Source organism: Platalea leucorodia (genome assembly GCF_965183815.1).
Source record: "Platalea leucorodia genome assembly, contig: HAP1_HAP1_SCAFFOLD_642, whole genome shotgun sequence".
Classification (NCBI taxonomy): Eukaryota; Metazoa; Chordata; class Aves; order Pelecaniformes; family Threskiornithidae; genus Platalea; species Platalea leucorodia.
Genome location: NW_028120995.1, coordinates 1 through 18,471, shown reverse-complemented (window position 1 = coordinate 18,471; position 18,471 = coordinate 1). Strand labels below are relative to the sequence as shown.

General features: G+C 69.0%; 1 protein-coding gene across 1 annotated transcript; it reads left to right on the top strand.

Annotated features, from left to right (window-relative positions):
• Window positions 1-2,350: 2,350 nt before the first annotated feature.
• MAP2K7 (mitogen-activated protein kinase kinase 7) lies at window positions 2,351-11,936 on the top strand (the record flags this gene model as incomplete). Its single annotated transcript, XM_082339270.1, has 10 exons — window positions 2,351-2,492; window positions 5,155-5,221; window positions 5,318-5,431; window positions 5,555-5,674; window positions 6,459-6,566; window positions 6,660-6,839; window positions 8,017-8,097; window positions 8,569-8,711; window positions 8,798-8,843; window positions 9,917-11,936. Coding segments are annotated over 10 exons (1,139 nt in total), but the record flags the coding sequence as incomplete, so codon positions are not given.
• Between the last annotated feature and the right edge of the window lie 6,535 nt (window positions 11,937-18,471).

Genomic DNA, 18,471 nt, shown 5'->3' with positions numbered 1-18,471 from the left:
AGGCGAAGATTTTCCAGCGTTTTCCCTACGATTTCAGGGGATTTAAACAAAACAAAACAAAACAAAAACACCAAAAAATGGCATTTTCCGGGCCGGGGGGGGCCGGCAGCCCCCCCAGCCCCCACCCCCTCCCCCTTCGCCCCCACCCCCCACCCCCCGGTTTAAGTTCACCCCCCTCCCCCGCCGCGGCGCCTCGCGTTTGTTCCTGTTGTGATTTATGGTTGTTTTTCTTTCTTTTTTTATTATTCCCCCCCCCCCCCCCGGTTTTTTTTTTATTTTCTCCCCCCCCTCGCCCCACCCCCCCACCCCCCCCACCCCACCCCCCCCCCAAAATCCAGTTATCGTCATCACCCTAAGCCCCGCTCCCGCTCCGTCCCAGCGAGCAGGTACCGCATCGCCGCCGGCCGCTTGGGTTTCTCCCGCATCCCCCTCCCCCCCACTTCTAACGCTCCCCCCCTCGCTGACGCCCACACCTGTCCCCCTCCTCGGGGACACCCCCCATGTCCCCTCCCCCCCCCCCCTCCCCCACAGCAGGTCGCCCCCCCTCCCCCCCCCGCCACATCCTAAACCCGCCCGTGCCTCAGTTTCCCCACTCAGCGGAGCAGCTTTTCCCCCGTCAGCTTCTCCCCGCTCGCCCTGTCCCATCCCCCCCCCCCCCCCCCCGAATGTCCCCATGTCCCCCCCCCCCCCCCCGAATGTCCCCGTGTGTCCCCCCCCTTCCCCCGCGTGGCTGTCCTGCCTGTCGCATGGAGCGTGGCCCCCGGCCCGGCCCCCGCGGGGTGCATGGCCCGGCCCCCGCGGCGCATGCGGCCGCGGGCGAACGGCATGAAACGGGGGGGCGGGGGGGGGGAATGGGGCTGGATTGGGGGGGGGATGGGGCTGGATTGGGGGGGGAACGGGCGGGAATGGGGAAAATGGGGCGGGAATGGGGAAAATGGGGCAGGAATGGGGAAAATGGGGGCGGGAATGGGCAAAATGTGCTGAGCTGAAATGGGGAAAATGGGGCGGGAATGGGGAAAATGGGAATGGCCAGAATGGGTTGGGAATGGCCAGAATGGGTTGGGAATGGGCAAAATGGGTTGGGAATGGGCAAAATGGGGCCGAGCCAAAAATGGGGCGGGAATGGGGAAAACGGGGGCAGGAATGGGGAAAATGGGGCTGAGCTGAAATGGGGCGGGAATGGGGAAAATGGGGCGGGGAATGGGGAAAATGGGGTGGGAATGGGGGGAAAACGGGTTGGGAATGGGCAAAATGGGGGCTGAGCTGAAACGGGGTGGGAATGGGGAAAATGGGGTGGGAATGGGGAAAACGGGGTGGGAATGAGGAAAATGGGGCCGAGCCAAAATGGGGCGGGAATGGGGAAAATGGGGCGGGAATGGGGAAAATGGGGCTGAGCTGAAATGGGGCGGGAATGGGGAAAATGGGGCGGGAATGGGGAAAATGGGGTGGGAATGGGGAAAACGGGTTGGGAATGGGCAAAATGGGGCTGAGCTGAAACGGGGTGGGAATGGGGAAAATGGGGCGGGAATGGGGAAAACGGGGTGGGAATGAGGAAAATGGGGCCGAGCCAAAATGGGGCGGGAATGGGGAAAACGGGGCGGGAATGGGGAAAACGGGGCGGGAATGGGGAAAACGGGGCGGGAATGGGGAAAATGGTTCTGAACCAAAATGGGGCAGGAACAAAAAAATGGGCAGGAATGGGGAAAATGGGGCAGGAGTGGGCAAAACGGGGCAGAAATGGGCAAAATGGGGCTGACGGGGTCTCTCTGTCCCCCGTCCCCCACCCCCGTGTTTCGGGGGGCTGACGGGGGTCTCTCTGCCCCCCCCCCATATTTTGGGGGGGCTGACGGGGTCTCTCTGTCCCCCCCCCCCCCGTGTTTCGGGGGGCTGACGGGGTCTCTCTGCCCCCCCCCCATATTTCGGGGGGCTGACGGGGTCTCTCTGCCCCCCCCCCCTATTTCGGGGGGCTGACGGGGTCTCTCTGCCCCCCCCCCGTGTTTCGGGGGGCTGACAGGGTCTCTCTGCCCCCCCCCCGTGTTTTGGGGGGCTGACGGGGTCTCTCTGCCCCCCCCCGCGTTTTGGGGGGCTGATGGGGTCTCTCTGCCCCCCCCCCATATTTCGGGGGGCTGACGGGGTCTCTCTGCCCCCCCCCGCGTTTCGGGGGGCTGACGGGGTCTCTCTGCCCCCCCCCATATTTTGGGGGGCTGACAGGGTCTCTCTGCCCCCCCCCCATATTTCGGGGGGCTGACGGGGTCTCTCTGCCCCCCCCCATATTTCGGGGGGCTGACGGGGTCTCTCTGCCCCCCCCCCATATTTCGGGGGGCTGACGGGGTCTCTCTGTCCCCCCCAGCTCTGCAGCTGCCGCTGGTGAGCGACGGCGGGGGCCGGGCCGTGCCCCCCGAGGGCCCCCAGCCCCCGCCGCCCCCCTCCCGCCCCCGCCACATGCTGGGGCTGCCCCAGCCGCCCTTCCTGGTGCCCCGCAGCGTCGAGAGGTGAGACCCGCCCCCGTCCCGCCCCATTGGCCGGGCGGGCAGCCGCCCCGGTCCCGATTGGTCAGCTCTCCCCTGGGCTGGGGGGCTGGTGCGCCGCGATTGGCTGAATGGGGGGGGGGGGGGGGGCAGGGGGCGGAGCGTGTGTGCTGGTTGGGCGGACGTCTGGGGGGATCGCGTGTGCTGATTGGGCGGACGTCCGGGGGGATCGCGTGCGCTGATTGGCCCGAGGTCTGGTGGAATCACGTGCACTGATTGGCCAGAGGTTCAGGGGGATCGCGTGCGCTGATTGGCCAGAGGTTCAGGGGGATCACGTGTGCTGATTGGCCAGAGGTGCAGTAGAATCACGTGCGCTGATTGGCCAAAGGTTCAGGGTGATCAGGTGCAGTGATTGGCCAGAGGTCCGGGGGATCACGTGTGCTGATTGGCCAGAGGTTCAGGGGGATCACGTGTGCTGATTGGCCAGAGGTCCGGGGGATCGCGTGCGCTGATTGGCCACAAGACCGGGGGGAATCACGTGCGCTGATTGGCCAGAGGTACAGGTGGATCACGTGTGCTGATTGGCCAGAGGTCCAGGGGATCGCATGTGCTGATTGGCCAGAGGTGCGGTAGAATCACGTGCGCTGATTGGCCAAAGGTTCAGGGTAATCAGGTGCACTGATTGGCCAGAGGTCCAGGGGATCGCGTGTGCTGATTGGCCAGAGGTCTGGTGGAATCACGTGCACTGATTGGCCAGAGGTCTGGGGGATCGCGTGTGCTGATTGGCCAGAAGACCGGGGGGAATCGTGTATGCTGATTGGCCAGAGGTCTTGTGGAATCACATGCACTGATTGGCCAGAGGTTCACGGGGATCACGTGTGCTGATTGGCCAGAGGTGCGGTAGAATCACGTGCGCTGATTGCCCAAAGGTTCAGGGTGATCAGGTGCAGTGATTGGCCAGAGGTCCGGGGGATCGCGTGTGCTGATTGGCCAGAAGACCAGGGGGAATCGTGTGTGCTGATTGGCCAGAGGTCTGGGGGATCGCTTATTGGCCAGAGGTCCAGGGGGATCGTGTGTGCTGATTGGCCAGAGGTCTGGGGGATCACTTGTTGGCTTATTGGCCAGAGGTCCAGGGGATCGCTTGTGCTGATTGGCCAAGAGGTCTGGGGGAATCGTGTTCTGATTGGCCAGGCAGGAAATTTGTTATATGCTGATTGGCCAGGTATAGAAGAGCCCCCAGGTGCTGATTGGTCAGCCGTTCAGGGTAGCACGACTGCTCATTGGCTGGCCAGGCAGGAGATTTACTGGTGTTGATTGGCCAGGTGTGCGGAAGCCGTGGGTGCTGATTGGCCAGACGTCCAAAGGATCACGTGTGCTGATTGGCCAGGCAGGTTGGAGAGATACGTGTGCTGATTGGCCAGGCAAGTTGGAGAGATACGTGTGCTGATTGGCTGGTCAGGCAAGAGAGTTGTGTGCTCATTGGCCAGATGCGCAGGAACCCCTGGTTGCTGATTGGCCAGGCAGGCAGGAGACTTGCTTGTGCTGATTGGCCAGGTGCCTAGGAAACCGCATGTGCTGATTGGCCAGGTGTGCAGGAGACCGTGTCTGCTGATTGGCCAGAGGTTTAAGACGTTGTGGGTGCTGATTGGCCAGGTAGGAGGTTCCAGTGCACTGATTGGCTGGATGTAAAGGAAGCAATGTGTGCTGATTGGCCGGGCAGAGAGGATTCCCTGTGTACTGATTGGCCGGATAGCTGCCATTCCGCGCATGCTGATTGGCCAGGCAGAGAGGAGATCTCCTTGCGCTGATTGGCCGGGTGACCAGAAGCACATGGATGTTGATTGGCCGAGTAGACATGTCCCCCTCAGTGCTGATTGGCCCGGAGACCCTTCCCTCTGCTGATTGGCCACGTGGGCACACCCCTCATTCCCCCTGTGTGCTGATTGGCCAGGCTTCCCCCCGAACATGCTGATTGGTCAGGTACCCCCATATTGACTGGCCAGACACACCCCCCCTCTCCCCCCATGAGCTGATTGGCCAGTTGTGTGGGTGTGTCCTGCATGTGCTGATTGGCCAGGAGCCCTGCCCCATACTGATTGGCCAGGCATCTCCCTCCCCCATGTGCTGATTGGCCAGGTGCCCCGCTCCCCATGTGCTGATTGGCCAGACACCCCTGCCCTATGCTGATTGGCCAGAGGGTCCTCGTGCTGATTGGCCAGGCATCTCCACCCCTGTGTGCTGATTGGCCAGGTCCCTCTCCCCCCCTTGCCCCATGCTGATTGGCCAGGCCTCCCCCTTGCCCCATGCTGATTGGCCAGGCCTCCCCCTTGCCCCATGCTGATTGGCCAGGGTTCCCCCTTGCCCCATGCTGATTGGCCAGGCCTCCCCTTTTGCCCCATGCTGATTGGCCAGGCCTCCCCTTTGCCCCATGCTGATTGGCCAGAGTCCCCCCTTGCCCTATGCTGATTGGCCAGGCCTCCTCTTTTGCCCCATGCTGATTGGCCAGGCTCCCCCCTTGCCCTACGCTGATTGGCCAGGCCTCCCCTTTTGCCCCATGCTGATTGGCCAGGGTCCCCTTTTGCCCCATGCTGATTGGCCAGGCCTCCCCCTTGCCCCATGCTGATTGGCCAGGGTCCCCTTTTGCCCCATGCTGATTGGCCAGCCCCCCCCCATTTCTTCTCCCCAGCATCGAGATCGACCAGAAGCTGCAGGAGATCATGAAGCAGACGGGGTACCTCACCGTGGGGGGGCAGGTGAGCCGGGGGGGACACGGGGGGGACACGAGGGGGACACGGGGGGGACACGAGGGGGACACGGGGGACCCTGACCCCCCCCGTGTCCCCCCCCAGCGCTACCAGGCGGAGATCAACGACCTGGAGAACCTGGGGGAGATCGGCAGCGGCACCTGCGGGCAGGTCTGGAAGATGCGCTTCCGCAAGACGGGCCACGTCATCGCCGTCAAGGTGGGCCCCCCCCCCCCCGCTACCCCCCGCTACCGGGGTGCCCCCCACCCTGTGGCGAGGCCAGGATCGGGCCCTGGCACCCCCCCACCCTTATTTTTGTTTTTCTGCCCCCCCCCCCCCCAGCAAATGCGGCGCTCGGGGAACCGGGAGGAGAACAAGCGGATCCTGATGGACCTGGACGTGGTGCTCAAGAGCCACGACTGCCCCTACATCGTCCAGTGCTTCGGCACCTTCATCACCAACGTGAGCTCCCCCGGGGTCCGGATCCGGCCACGGGATCCCCCTCCCCGGGTCTGGATCCAGCCACGGGATCCCCCTCCGGGGTCCGGATACGGCCACGGGATCCCCCCCTGGGCTCTGGATATGGCCATGGGGGGGCCTCCGGGGTCTGGATCTGGCCACGGGATCCCCGCCCAGGGTCTGGATCCAGCCGTGGGATCCCCCCTGGGCTCTGGATCCAGCCACAGGATCCCCCCCGCGGGGTCTGGATATGGCCATGGGATCCCGTCCCAAGGTCTGGATACAGCTGTGGTCCCCCCCAGGTCTGGATCCGGCCGTGGGATCTCCCCAGGGTCTCGATCTGGCCACAGGACCCCCCCGGGGTCCGGATACAGCCACGGGCCCCCCCCCAAGGGTCCGGATCGGGCCGTGGGATCTCCCCAGGGTCTGGATATGGCCACAGGATCCCCTGCAGGATCTGGATCCAGCCACGGGATCCCCCTTGGGGTCCGGATACATCCACGGGGCTCCCCACACCTGGATCTGGCCACGGCCCCCCCCCAAGGGTCCGGATCCGGCCGTGGGATCTCCCCAGGGTCTGGATATGGCCACAGGATCCCGCCCCGGGGTCTGGATCCGGCCACGGTGCTCCCCACGCCTGGATCCAGCCATTGCCGTCCCTCCCGCTCCCTCCGTGTTGTCCCCATCGCCCCAACCACGGCGGGAGGTGCCCCCGATGTCCCCAGGATCCCTCCCCGATGTCCCCAGGATCCGTCCCCGCCATCAACCTCCTCCTCTTCCTCCTCAGACCGACGTCTTCATCGCCATGGAGCTGATGGGCACCTGCGCCGAGAAGCTCAAGAAACGCATCCAAGGTCCCATCCCCGAGCGCATCCTGGGGAAGATGACGGTGGCGGTGAGCGGGGAGGGGACCCGGGGGGGGGGACGCTTGGGGACACCGTGAGGGTCCTGGCAGGGGGGCCACCGCCGCTGACACCCCTCCCCGCAGATCGTGAAGGCCCTCTTCTACCTGAAGGAGAAGCACGGGGTGATCCACCGCGACGTCAAACCCTCCAACATCTTGTTGGACGAACGGGGTCAGGTCAAACTCTGCGACTTCGGCATCAGCGGCCGCCTCGTCGACTCCAAGGCCAAGACCCGCAGCGCCGGCTGCGCCGCCTACATGGCCGTAAGCACCCATGGGTGCTGCGGAGGGTGGGGGGGGTCCTCCTGGGGTCGTGCTGCTGTGGGGAGGTGGGGGAGGGGGGGTGCTGGTGGATTGTCCTGGGGTGGGAGCGGCGGTGGGGCTGCATGTCCTGGAGGTGGGTGCTGGGGGTCCCCTGGGGCTGTGGGTCTCCAGGATTGTGGGTGCTGCACCCCAGAGGTGGGTGCTCTGGGTCCCCTGGAGCTGTGGGTCCCCCAGGACCATGGGTGCTGCACCCCAGAGGTGGGTGCTGGGGGTCCCCCAGGACCGCGGGTCCCCCAGGACCATGGGTGCTGCACCCCAGAGGTGGGTGCTGGGGGTCCTCCTGGGCTATGGGTGCTGTGGGTCCCCCAGGGACCCAGGGTTTCCAGGACTGTGGGTGCTGTACCCCAAAGGTGGGTGCTCTGGGGCCCCTGGAGCTGTGGGTCCCCCAGGACCATGGGTGCTGCACCCCAGAGGTGGGTGCTGGGGGTCCCCCAGGACCACAGGTGCTGGGGGTCCCCTGAGGCCATGGGTCCCCCAAGACCATGGGTGCTGGGGGTCCCCTGGGGCTGTGAGTCCCACAAAACCATGGGTCCTGCACCCCAGAGGTGGGTGCTGGGGGTCCCCTGGGGCTGTGGGTGCTGTGGGTCCCCCAGGGACCCAGGGTTTCCAGGACTGTGGGTGCTGTACCCCAAAGGTGGGTGCTCTGGGTCCCCCGGAGCTGGGGGTCCCCCAGGATCGTGGGTGCTGCACCCCAGAGGTGGGTGCTGGGGGTCCCCTAGGACCGCGGGTGCTGGGGGTCCCCTGAGGCCATGGGTCCCCCAAGACCATGGGTGCTGGGGGTCCCCTGGGGCTGTGAGTCCCACAAAACCATGGGTCCTGCACCCCAGAGGTGGGTGCTGGGGGTCCCCTGGGGCTGTGGGTCCCCCAGGACCATGGGTGCTGCACCCCAGAGGTGGGTGCTGGGGGTCCCCCAGGGACCCAGGGTTTCCAGGACTGTGGGTGCTGTACCCCAAAGGTGGGTGCTCTGGGTCCCCTGGAGCTGTGGGTCCCCCAGGATCATGGGTGCTGCACCCCAGAGGTGGGTGCTGGGGGTCCCCCGGGGCTGGGGGTCCCCCAGGGCTGTGGGTGCTGGGGGTCCCGGCCCCCCCGGTGCCCCGCAGCCTCCCCTCTCCCCCAGCCCGAGCGCATCGACCCCCCCGACCCCACCAAGCCCGACTACGACATCCGCGCCGACGTCTGGAGCCTCGGCATCTCCCTGGTGAGCCCCAACCTGTCCCCAACCCCTCCCCGGGTCCCCTCCCTGTCCCCAACGGGTCCCCAGCACGTCCCTGCATCCCCACTGTGTCCCCAAAACGTCCCCAACTCTTCCCCGGGTCCCCACCACATCCCTACGTCGTCCCTGGGTCCCCACCGCATCCCTGGGTCCCCATCTTGTCCCCAGCGTGTCCCCAACCTGTCCCCAGGTCCCATCACTTCCCCAACGTGTCCCCACCGTGCCCACGTTGTGTCCCTGCCCTGTCCCCGCTGCGTCCCTACCGTGTCCCCGTGATGCCACCGTGTCCCCGTGATGCCACCACGTCCCCGCAACCCCGTATCTCCCCACCACACCCACCTCCATCGCTGCCACCGTGTCCCATGAGCCCACCGTGTCCCCCAGCCTCATTCCTGTGTCCCCCTGTGGCATGGCCACGTCCCTGTCCCCCCCTCGGTGACAGCGGTGTCCCCGCAGGTGGAGCTGGCCACGGGGCAGTTCCCCTACCAGAACTGCAAGACGGATTTCGAGGTGCTGACGAAGGTGCTGCAGGAGGATCCCCCGCTGCTGCCCCCCGCCATGGGCTTCTCCGGGGACTTCCAGGCCTTCGTCAGGGACTGGTAGGTGACAAGCCACCCTCCCCGGGGCTGGGGACACGTCCCCGGGGTGTCCCCGCGGCACTGACCCCCCCTCCCCTCTCCCCCAGCCTCACCAAGGACCACAGGAAGAGACCAAAGTACAACAAGTTACTGGTGAGTCCCTGCGGCCACGTCCCCTCCGGCTGTCCCTGTCACATCTGTCCCCAGAGAGGGTCCCCGCCTCTGTCCCAGGGCGCACGCGCGTCCCCGGCCGGGCCAGGCGCGTGCTGCCGTCCCCGGGGGGGTCCTCGCCCTCCCTGTCCCTGTCCCCAAGCCCCTGTCCCCATCCCCGTCCCCATGCGTGTCTCCACACGGGTGTCCGGTGTCCGTGTCCCTGTCCCCAGCTCCGTGCCCACGCGTGTCCCCGCTCCCGTGTCCTGGTGCCCATGTCCTTGTGTCCCTGTCCCCGTGTCTACGTCCCCCTGCCTGTGCCCCCTCTGTCCCTGTGTCCATGCGTGTCCCCGTTCCCGTGTCCTGGTGTCCCTGTCCATGTCCCCATGCCTGTGTCCCCGTATCCCCATGTCCCTGTCCCCATTCTCGTGTCCCGGTGCCCATATCCACGTCCTGACGCTCGTGTCCACCTCCCCACGTCCCTGTCCTTGTGTCCCCACGCCCCTGTCCCCATACGTGTCCCCATTCCTGTGTCCGGTGCCCATATCCACGTCCTGACGCTCATGTCCCATCTCCCCATGTCCCTGTCCTTGTGTCCCCACGCCCCTGTCCCCATACGTGTCCCCGTGTCCCGGTGCCCATATCCACGTCCTGACGCTCGTGTCCATCTCCCCATGTCCCTGTCCTTGTGTCCCCACGCCCCTGTCCCCATACGTGTCCCCGTTCCTGTGTCCGGTGCCCATATCCACATCCTGACGCTCGTGTCCATCTCCCCACGTCCTTGTGTCCCCACGCCCCTGTCCCCATACGTGTCCCCGTGTCCCGGTGCCCATATCCACATCCTGACGCTCATGTCCACCTCCCCACGTCCCTGTCCTTGTGTCCCCACGCCCCTGTCCCCATACGTGTCCCCGTGTCCCGGTGCCCATATCCACGTCCTGACGCTCGTGTCCATCTCCCTGCGCCCCCGTGTCCCTGCCCCTTGCGTCCCCATCCCTGTGCCCACCTCCCCACACCCCCGTCCCCGTGTCCTCGTGTCCCCGTGTCCCCACCGCTCGCCCCCTCCCTCCCCGCAGGAGCACAACTTCATCAAGCGCTACGAGACGCTGGAGGTGGACGTGGCCTCCTGGTTCAAGGACGTCATGGCCAAGACAGAGTCCCCTCGCACCGGCGGTGGCCTCAGCCAGCACCACCTGCCCTTCTTCACCAGGTAGCACCCGCCGCCCGCCCCCGCCCGCGCTGGCCGTGACGCCCGCCGTGGCCGTGACGCCCACCCGTGACGCCCGCCGTGGCCGTGACGCCCGCCGCGGCCACCGCGTGCCCCGGCAGCCACGTGGACGCCCACGGGCACGGCGTGTCCCAGCGTGGCACGGCACGGCCCAGGACATCCTGGTGTGTCCTGGCGTGTCCTGATGCGTGACGGCACGTCCTGGCGTCCCCAGTGTGTCCCAGTATGTCCTGGCACGTCCCCAGTGTGTCCCAGTATGTCCTAGCACGTCCTGGTGGCAGCTGGCACCTCGTGTCCTCGTGCGTCCCAGTGCGTCCCAACACATCCCAGTGTGTCCCAGTGTCTCCTGGTGCATCTGAGCGCATCCCAGTGTGTCCCCTCCCGATGTCCCTGTCCCCCTTGCTAATGCTGGGACGCCTGTGTCCCCTCCGTGTCCCCCCCGGGTGGCCCGTGCCTCAGTTTCCCCAGAGCCAGCAGCTCCTCGGCCTCTGAGCTCAGGGCCGTCCCCTGCGGCTGCCACTGTCCCTGTCCCCAACCCCGGTGCAGGGTCCCCGAGCGGGGACAGGGATGGGGACAGGACCCAGCAGCGGGGCACTGGCAAGGGACGACACCGGGACGTGGCACCAGAATGTGACACGAGGACGTGGCACGCTGGGACGCGACACGGGGACGTGACCTGGGGACGCAGTGCAGGGACGTGGCACGCTGGGATGTGACACGGGGACGTGGCACGCTGGGATGCGACACGGACGCGGCACAGCGGGATGCGGCGTGCGGACGTGGCACAGGGACACGGCACGTGACACAGGGACACGGCACAGGGATGTGGCACAGGGATGTGACACGGGGGCACGGCTTGGGGACGTGGCGCAGGGATGTGACATGGGGACGTGGGCGTGGAGCTGGCACGGGGATGCGGCACACGGATGTGACGGGATGGAGGACGACGCGTGGGGACACGGGGGACGTGGCACGGAGAGACGGCGCAGAGGGACGACGAGATGGCACAGGGACGTGGCACGGAGGTGTGGCATTGGCACGTGGCATGGAGGTGGCACGGTGACACGGCACAGGGATGCGACATGGGCACGTGGCACGGAGATGGCACGGGGATGTGGCATGGGGACACGGCGCAGGGACGTGGGACAGGGGACAACACGGAGCCCCAGCGTGGGGACGTGACAAGGAGGGACGACGTGGGGACACGGCAGAGAGGTGGCATGGAGGGATGGCACGGAGATGACACCGGGACGTGACACGGGGACACAGCACAGAGATGGCACCAGGATGTGACACGGGGACACGGCGCTGAAGGACGACATGGAGAGGTGGCCTGGGGACACGGCGTGGGGACGCGGCACGGAGAGATGGCTCGGGGACGTGGCACGAGGGATGACGCGGAGCGGTGGCACGGAGATGGCACGGGGACGCGGCGCAGAGGGACGCTCTGGGGACATGGCGCGGGGACACGGCACGGATGTGACACAGAGGGACGTCGCGGGGACACGTCACGGGGACGTGACGCAGAGGGACGATGCGGGGACACGACGTGGGGACACGTCACGGGGACGTGACGCAGAGGGACAATGCGGGGACACGGCAGAAGCCCCGGGGGGGACGGTGGCCCTCGGGCGACGGGGACACGGTGACATGGGGCCGGCGCGAGGCCACGCAGCGACAATCAGGGCTGGGGACGGGGCGCGGGGCCACCTCGTGCGTGGTCCCCGCGTGTCCCCCCCCGTGTCCCCGTGTCCCCCGGGGTGGCAGCAGGTGCAGTTTTAGTGCATTGTGGGCGCGGGCGGCGACTCCCCCTCGTTATCGTCGTTATTATTAATTATTATTATTATAAATGCGCATGTGGAACCCGAGGGGCCGCGTCGGCGTCCGGCTCTGGGGGACAGCGGGGGACGTTGGGGACACGGGGGGACAGGAGGATGTGGAGGACGGGGATGGGGACACGGGGGACATTGGGGACGGGGAGACGGGGGGGTCCTGGGACATGGGGGACATTGGGGACATGGGGGGGACATGGGGGACACAGGAGGATGTGGGAGGACAGGGATGGGGACAGGGGGGACATTGGGGACACGGGGACATGGGGGACACAGGAGGATGTGGGAGGATGGGGATGGGGACATGGGGGGACATGGGGGACACAGGAGGATGTGGAGGATGGAGATGGGGACACGGGGGACATTGGGGACACGGGGACATGGGGGACACAGGAGGATGTGGGAGGACAGGGATGGGGACAGGGGGGACATTGGGGACATGGGGGGGACATGGGGGACGCAGGAGGATGTGGAGGACGGGGATGGGGACACGGGGGACATTGGGGACGGGGAGACGGGGGGGTCCTGTGACATGGGGGACATTGGGGACATGGGGGGGACATGGGGGACACAGGAGGATGTGGGAGGACAGGGATGGGGACGGGGGGACATTGGGGACACAGGGGGACATGGGGGACACAGGAGGATGTGGGAAGATGGGGATGGGGACACGGGGGGACATGGGGGACACAGGAGGATGTGGGAGGACGGGGATGGGGACACGGGGGACATTGGGGACGGGGAGATGGGGGGGGTCCTGTGACATGGGGGACATTGGGGACATGGGGGGGACATGGGGGACACAGGAGGATGTGGGAGGACAGGGATGGGGACGGGGGGGACATTGGGGACACAGGGGGACATGGGGGACACAGGAGGATGTGGGAGGATGGGGATGGGGACACGGGGGACATGGGGGACACAGGAGGATGTGGGAGGACGGGGATGGGGACACGGGGGACATTGGGGACGGGGAGATGGGGGGGGTCCTGTGACATGGGGGACATTGGGGACATGGGGGGGACATGGGGGACACAGGAGGATGTGGGAGGACAGGGATGGGGACGGGGGGGACATTGGGGACACAGGGGGACATGGGGGACACAGGAGGATGTGGGAAGATGGGGATGGGGACACGGGGGGACATAGGGGACACAGGAGGATGTGGGGGGACGGGGACATTGGGGACACGGGGACATGGGGGACACAGGAGGATGTGGGAGGACAGGGATGGGGACATGGGGGGACGTTGGGGACATGGGGGACACAGGAGGATGTGGGAGGACAGGGATGGGGACATGGGGGGACATTGGGGACATGGGGGGACATGGGGGACACGAGGATGTGGGGGGACGGGGATGGGGACATTGGGGCCGGGGGGGACATGGGGGACGCAGGAAGGCGTGGGAGGATGGGGACATCGATTTGGGGACATGGGGAGACAGACATTGGGGACACGGGACAGGATGATGGGGGCCATGGACATGGGGGACGGGGAGACGTGGGAGGAGAGGGATGGGGACATCAAGGGGGGACATTGGGGACACAAAGGGACATGGGAGGACAGGGATGGGGACACGGGGGACACGAGGGGACATGGGGGACACAGGAAGATGGGGGACATGGAGGGCCAGGGACATGGGGACACGGGAAGACATGGGAGGACAGATGGGGCCATCGATATGGGGGACATCGGGGGGACATTGGGGACATTGGGACGTGGACACGGGAAGATGTTGGGAGGAGAGGGATGGGGACGTGGATGTTGGGGACATTGAGGGGACATGGGGGACACAGGAGGATATGGGGGTCGTGGGGGAGATGGGGACATCAGGGACATGGGGAACAGGGGACGTTGGGGACACGGGGAGGGGACATCAGGGCCATTGGGGGATGCAGGGGACATGGGGGGACCTTGAGGGAGGACACTGGGGACACAGGGGGGACATCGGGGCCATTGGGGGATACAGGGGACATGGGGGACATGGGGGGGGACTTCGGGGACATTGGGGGACACAGGGGACATTGGGGATGTGGGGGGACATCGGGGCCATTGGGGGACACAGGGGACATTGGGGATGTGGGGGGGACATCAGGGCCATTGGGGGATGCAGGGGACACGGGGGGACCTTGGGGGAGGACATTGGGGACACGGGGGGACATCGGGGACACTGGGGGATGCAGGGGACACGGGGGGGACACCGGGGACAGGCAGGGGACAGGGGGGACACAGGGGGGACATCGGGGCCATTGGGGGATGCAGGGGACATTGGGGGAGGACACTGGGGGAGGACATTGGGGACACGGGGGGGGACACCGGGGACAGGCGGGGGACACGGGGGACACGGGGGGGACATCGGGCCATTGGGGGACACGGGGGACAGGCGGGGGACACGGGGGGGACACCGGGGACAGGCGGGGGACACGGGGGACACGGGGGGGGACATCGGGGCCATTGGGGGGTGCAGGGGACACGGGGGGACCTTGGGGGAGGACATTGGGGACACGGGGGGGACATCGGGGACACTGGGGGATGCAGGGGACACGGGGGGGGACACCAGGGACAGGCGGGGGACACGGGGGGGACATCGGGGCCATTGGGGGACACGGGGGACAGGCGGGGGACACGGGGGGGACACCGGGGACAGGCGGGGGTGCCGGGGTCCCTCCCCGGTGACGTCCCCGCCGCCCAAGGCCGGGCGCTGTCGCTGGGGACGCGGTGGCCTCGCCCCCCCCCCCCCCCCCCCACGCGTGGGCGGGAGCCGGGGACGGCGCTGGGGACACGGGTGGGAGCCGCCAGCGCCCGAGGAGCCCCGGGGACCCGCGTGGGGCCCCGCACCCCCCATGGCGCCGCGCTGGAGCCCCCCCCGCCGCCTCCTCCTCCTCCTCCTCCTCCTCCTGCCCGGGGGGGGGCCCGCAGGTGGGGGCGGGGGGGGCCCGGGGGTCCTGGGGGGGGACATGGGGGGACCCAGGGGTCCTGGGGGGGTCCCAGGGGGTCCCAGGGGTCCTGGGGGGGGGACACGGGGGGACCCAGGGTCCTGGGGGGGTCCCAGGGGGTCGCAGGTGTCTTGGGAGGGGAGGTGGGGGGACCCAGGGGTCGGGGGGGGACATGGGGGGGACGCAGGGGTCCTGGGGGGGTCCCAGGGGGTCCCAGGGGTCTTAGGGGGGGACATGGGGGGGACCCAGGGTCCTGGGGGGGTCCCAGGGGGTCCCAGGGGTCTTGGGGGGGGCGTGGGGGGGACCCAGGGTCCTGGGGGGGGTCCCAGGGGGTCGCAGGGGTCTTGGGAGGGGACATGGGGGGGACCCAGGGGTCCTGGGGGGGTCCCAGGGGGTCCCAGGGGTCCCAGGGGGACATGGGAGGGACGCAGGGGTCCGGGGGGTCCCAGGGGGTCCCAGGGGTTTTGGGGGGGGGCATTCGGGGAACCGGGGGTCCTGGGGGGGGGGGGATACGGGGGGCCCCAGGGATCCGGAGGGGGGGACATGGGGGGCCCAGGGGGTCCCAGGTGCCGCCCTCCGCAGGGCCCCCCCCGGGCTGGCCGTGGGGCGACTCGGGGGGGCCGGGGGGGGCCCCCAGCCCCCAGAGGCCGCGCTGCAGCAGGGAAGGACCCGGGGTGAGTGGGGAGGGGGCACTGGGAGCACTGGGGGGGAACTGGGGCTCTGCGACGGGTAACTGGGAGCCCTGGGGGGGGTGACTGGGAGGCACTGGGGGGTGACTGTGGACACTGGGAGGGCACTGGAGGGGAACTGGGAGGCGCTGGAAGCGCTAGGGGGTCACTGGGTGGCCCTGGGGGGTAACTGGGAGGCACTGGGCATGACTGGGAGGCAGTGGGGGGTTACTGGGTGGCCCTGGGGGGGTAACTGGGAGGCACTGGCCGTGACTGGGAGGCACTGGGAGTGGTGGTGGGGGCACTAGGGGTCACTGGTAGCACTGGGTGGTAACTGGAGGGTCCCTGAGAGCACTGGGAGGGGTAGGGGGGCACTGAGGGTCACTGGGTGGTGAGTGGGTGTGACTGGGAGGCACTGGGAGGGGTAGGGGAAGCACTGGAGGTGACTGGGTGTTAACTGGGGGGATCACTGGGAGGCACTGGGAGCGGTAGGGGGGGCACTGGGAACACTGTGGTAACTGGGAGGTCCCTGGGAGCACTGGGAGTCGTAGGGGGGGCACTGGGGGTGACTGGGAGGCACTGGGAGGGATGGGGGGTCACTGGGGGGTCACTGGGTGGTAACTGGGGGGGGTCACTGGGAGCACTGGGAGGGCTGGGGGGTCACCGGGGGTGACAGGGCGGTAACTGGGGGGGTCCCGGGGGGGGGGGGGGGCACCGGGGGTGACTGGGCGGTAACTGGGGGGGTCCCTGGGGGGGGGGGGGGTGCACCGGGGGTGACTGGGCGGTAACTGGGGGGGGTCCCTGGGGGGGGGGGGGGCACCGGGGGTGAGCGGGCGGTAACCGGGGGGCAGGGGGTGACCGGTGCCCCCGGCCGGTGCCGCAGCCCCGCTGCCCCCCCCCCGCCCCCCCCGCCTGCGCCTGGACGTCTCCGCCTCCCCCGAGTTCCCGCCAGCGCCGGGGCCGCGCGCCGTGCCCGCGGGGGGGCGGGTCTTCGTGCAGGGTGCGGGGGGGCCGGGCCCCCCCCCGGTCCCGCCCCCCCCCCCGGGGTCCCCCCCCCCCCCTCGGTTCCTCCCGGTCTCCCCGGTGCCCCCCCCCCCCCCCCCCCCCCCGGTCTCGCTGCCCCCCGCTCCCTCCCGGTCCCCATCGCCCCCCCGCTCCCCCCCATCCTCCGGTGACCCCCCCCCCCCCCCCGCCCCCCCCCAGCTCTCCCGGTCCCCCCCATCCCCATCACACCCCGGTCCCCCCCGGTGACCCCCCCTTTTCCCCCCCCGGTCCCCGTGTCCCCCCCCCGTCCCTGTCCCCCCCCCCCGGTCCCGGTCCCCCCCCCCGGTGACCCCCCCTTTCCCCCCCCGTCCCGGTCCCCCCCGGTGACCCCCCCTTCCCCCCCCAGTCCCTGTCCCCCCCCCAGTCCCGGTCCCCCCCCCGGTGACCCCCCCTCTCCCCCCCAGCTCTCCCAGTCCCGGCCCCCCCCGGTGACCCCCCCCTCCACCCCCCCCGGTCCCGGCCCCCCCCGGTGACCCCCCCCTCCCCCCCCCGGTCCCGGCCCCCCCCGGTGACCCCCCCTTTCCCCCCCAGCTCTCCCGGCCCCCCCCCGGTCCCTGTCCCCCCCCCCCCGGTCCCGGCCCCCCCCGGTGACCCCCCCTCTCCCCCCCAGCTCTCCCGGCCCCCCCGGTGACCCCCCCTCTCCCCCCCAGCTCTCCCTCTCCCGCGCCCCCCCCCCGCCCTGGGTTTCTCCCTCCGCCGCTGTTTCGTCTCCCCCCGCTCCTCCCCGGCCCCCCCCGGGCCCGGCCCGGCCCCGCGGCCGCTGGTGGTGCTGCGGGGGGGCTGCGCGGCGGGGCCGGGGGGGGCGGGGGGGGCGCGGCGGCGGCTGCTGCTCTCGTTCCTGCTGCCCCCCCGCTTCCCCGAGCCCCTGCAGTTCCTCCACTGCCGCCTCCGCCTCTGCCGCGCCGGGGGGGCCCGAGGCCACGGGGACGGGCTGCCGCCGGTACGGGGCCGGGGGGCGGGGGGGGCACCGGGACTGGGGGGCCGGGAATGAATGGGGGACACTGGGACTGGGGGGAGGCACCGGGAATGGGGGACACTGGGACTGGGGGGAGGCACCGGGAAGGGGGGACACCGGGACTGGGGGACACTGGGACTGGGGGGAGGCACCGGGACTGGGGGACACTGGGACTGGGGGGAGGCACCGGGAATGGGGGACACTGGGAATGAATGGGGGACACCGGGACTGGGGGACACCGGGACTGGGGGACACTGGGACTGGGGGACACTGGGACTGGGGGGGAGGCACCGGGAATGGGGGACACTGGGACTGGGGGGACACTGGGACTGGGGGGAGGCACCGGGAATGGGGGACACCGGGACTGGGGGGACACCGGGAATGGGGGGAGGCACTGGGAATGGGGGACACCGGGACTGGGGGGAGGCACTGGGACTGGGGGACACTGGGAATGGGGGACACTGGGACTTGGGGGGAGGCACCGGGAATGGGGGACACTGGGAATGAATGGGGGACACCGGGAAGGGGGGACACCGGGACTGGGGGACACTGGGACTGGGGGACACCGGGAATAGGGGGGGAGGCACCGGGACTGGGGGACACTGGGAATGGGGGGACACCGGGAATGGGGGGGACGGGGAGGGGGGAAAACGCACCGGGAATAGGGGGACACCGGACACCGGGACTGGGGGGACACGGGGGGGGGGGGGGGGGGAGGGAACATGGGGACACGCCAGGACTAGGGGACACCGGGACCGGGGGACACTGGGATTAGGGGACACTGGGAACGGGGGGACACGGGGGGAGGCACCGGGAATAGGGGACACCGGGACCGGGACGGGGGAACCGGGAGGGCACCGGGAGTGGGGCGGGGGGCGCGGAACTGGTACCAGTATGGGGGGGTACTGGGAGCGGGTGGGGTGAACTGGGGGGGGCAGCGGGACCGGGGTGAAGCCGTGCCCCCCCC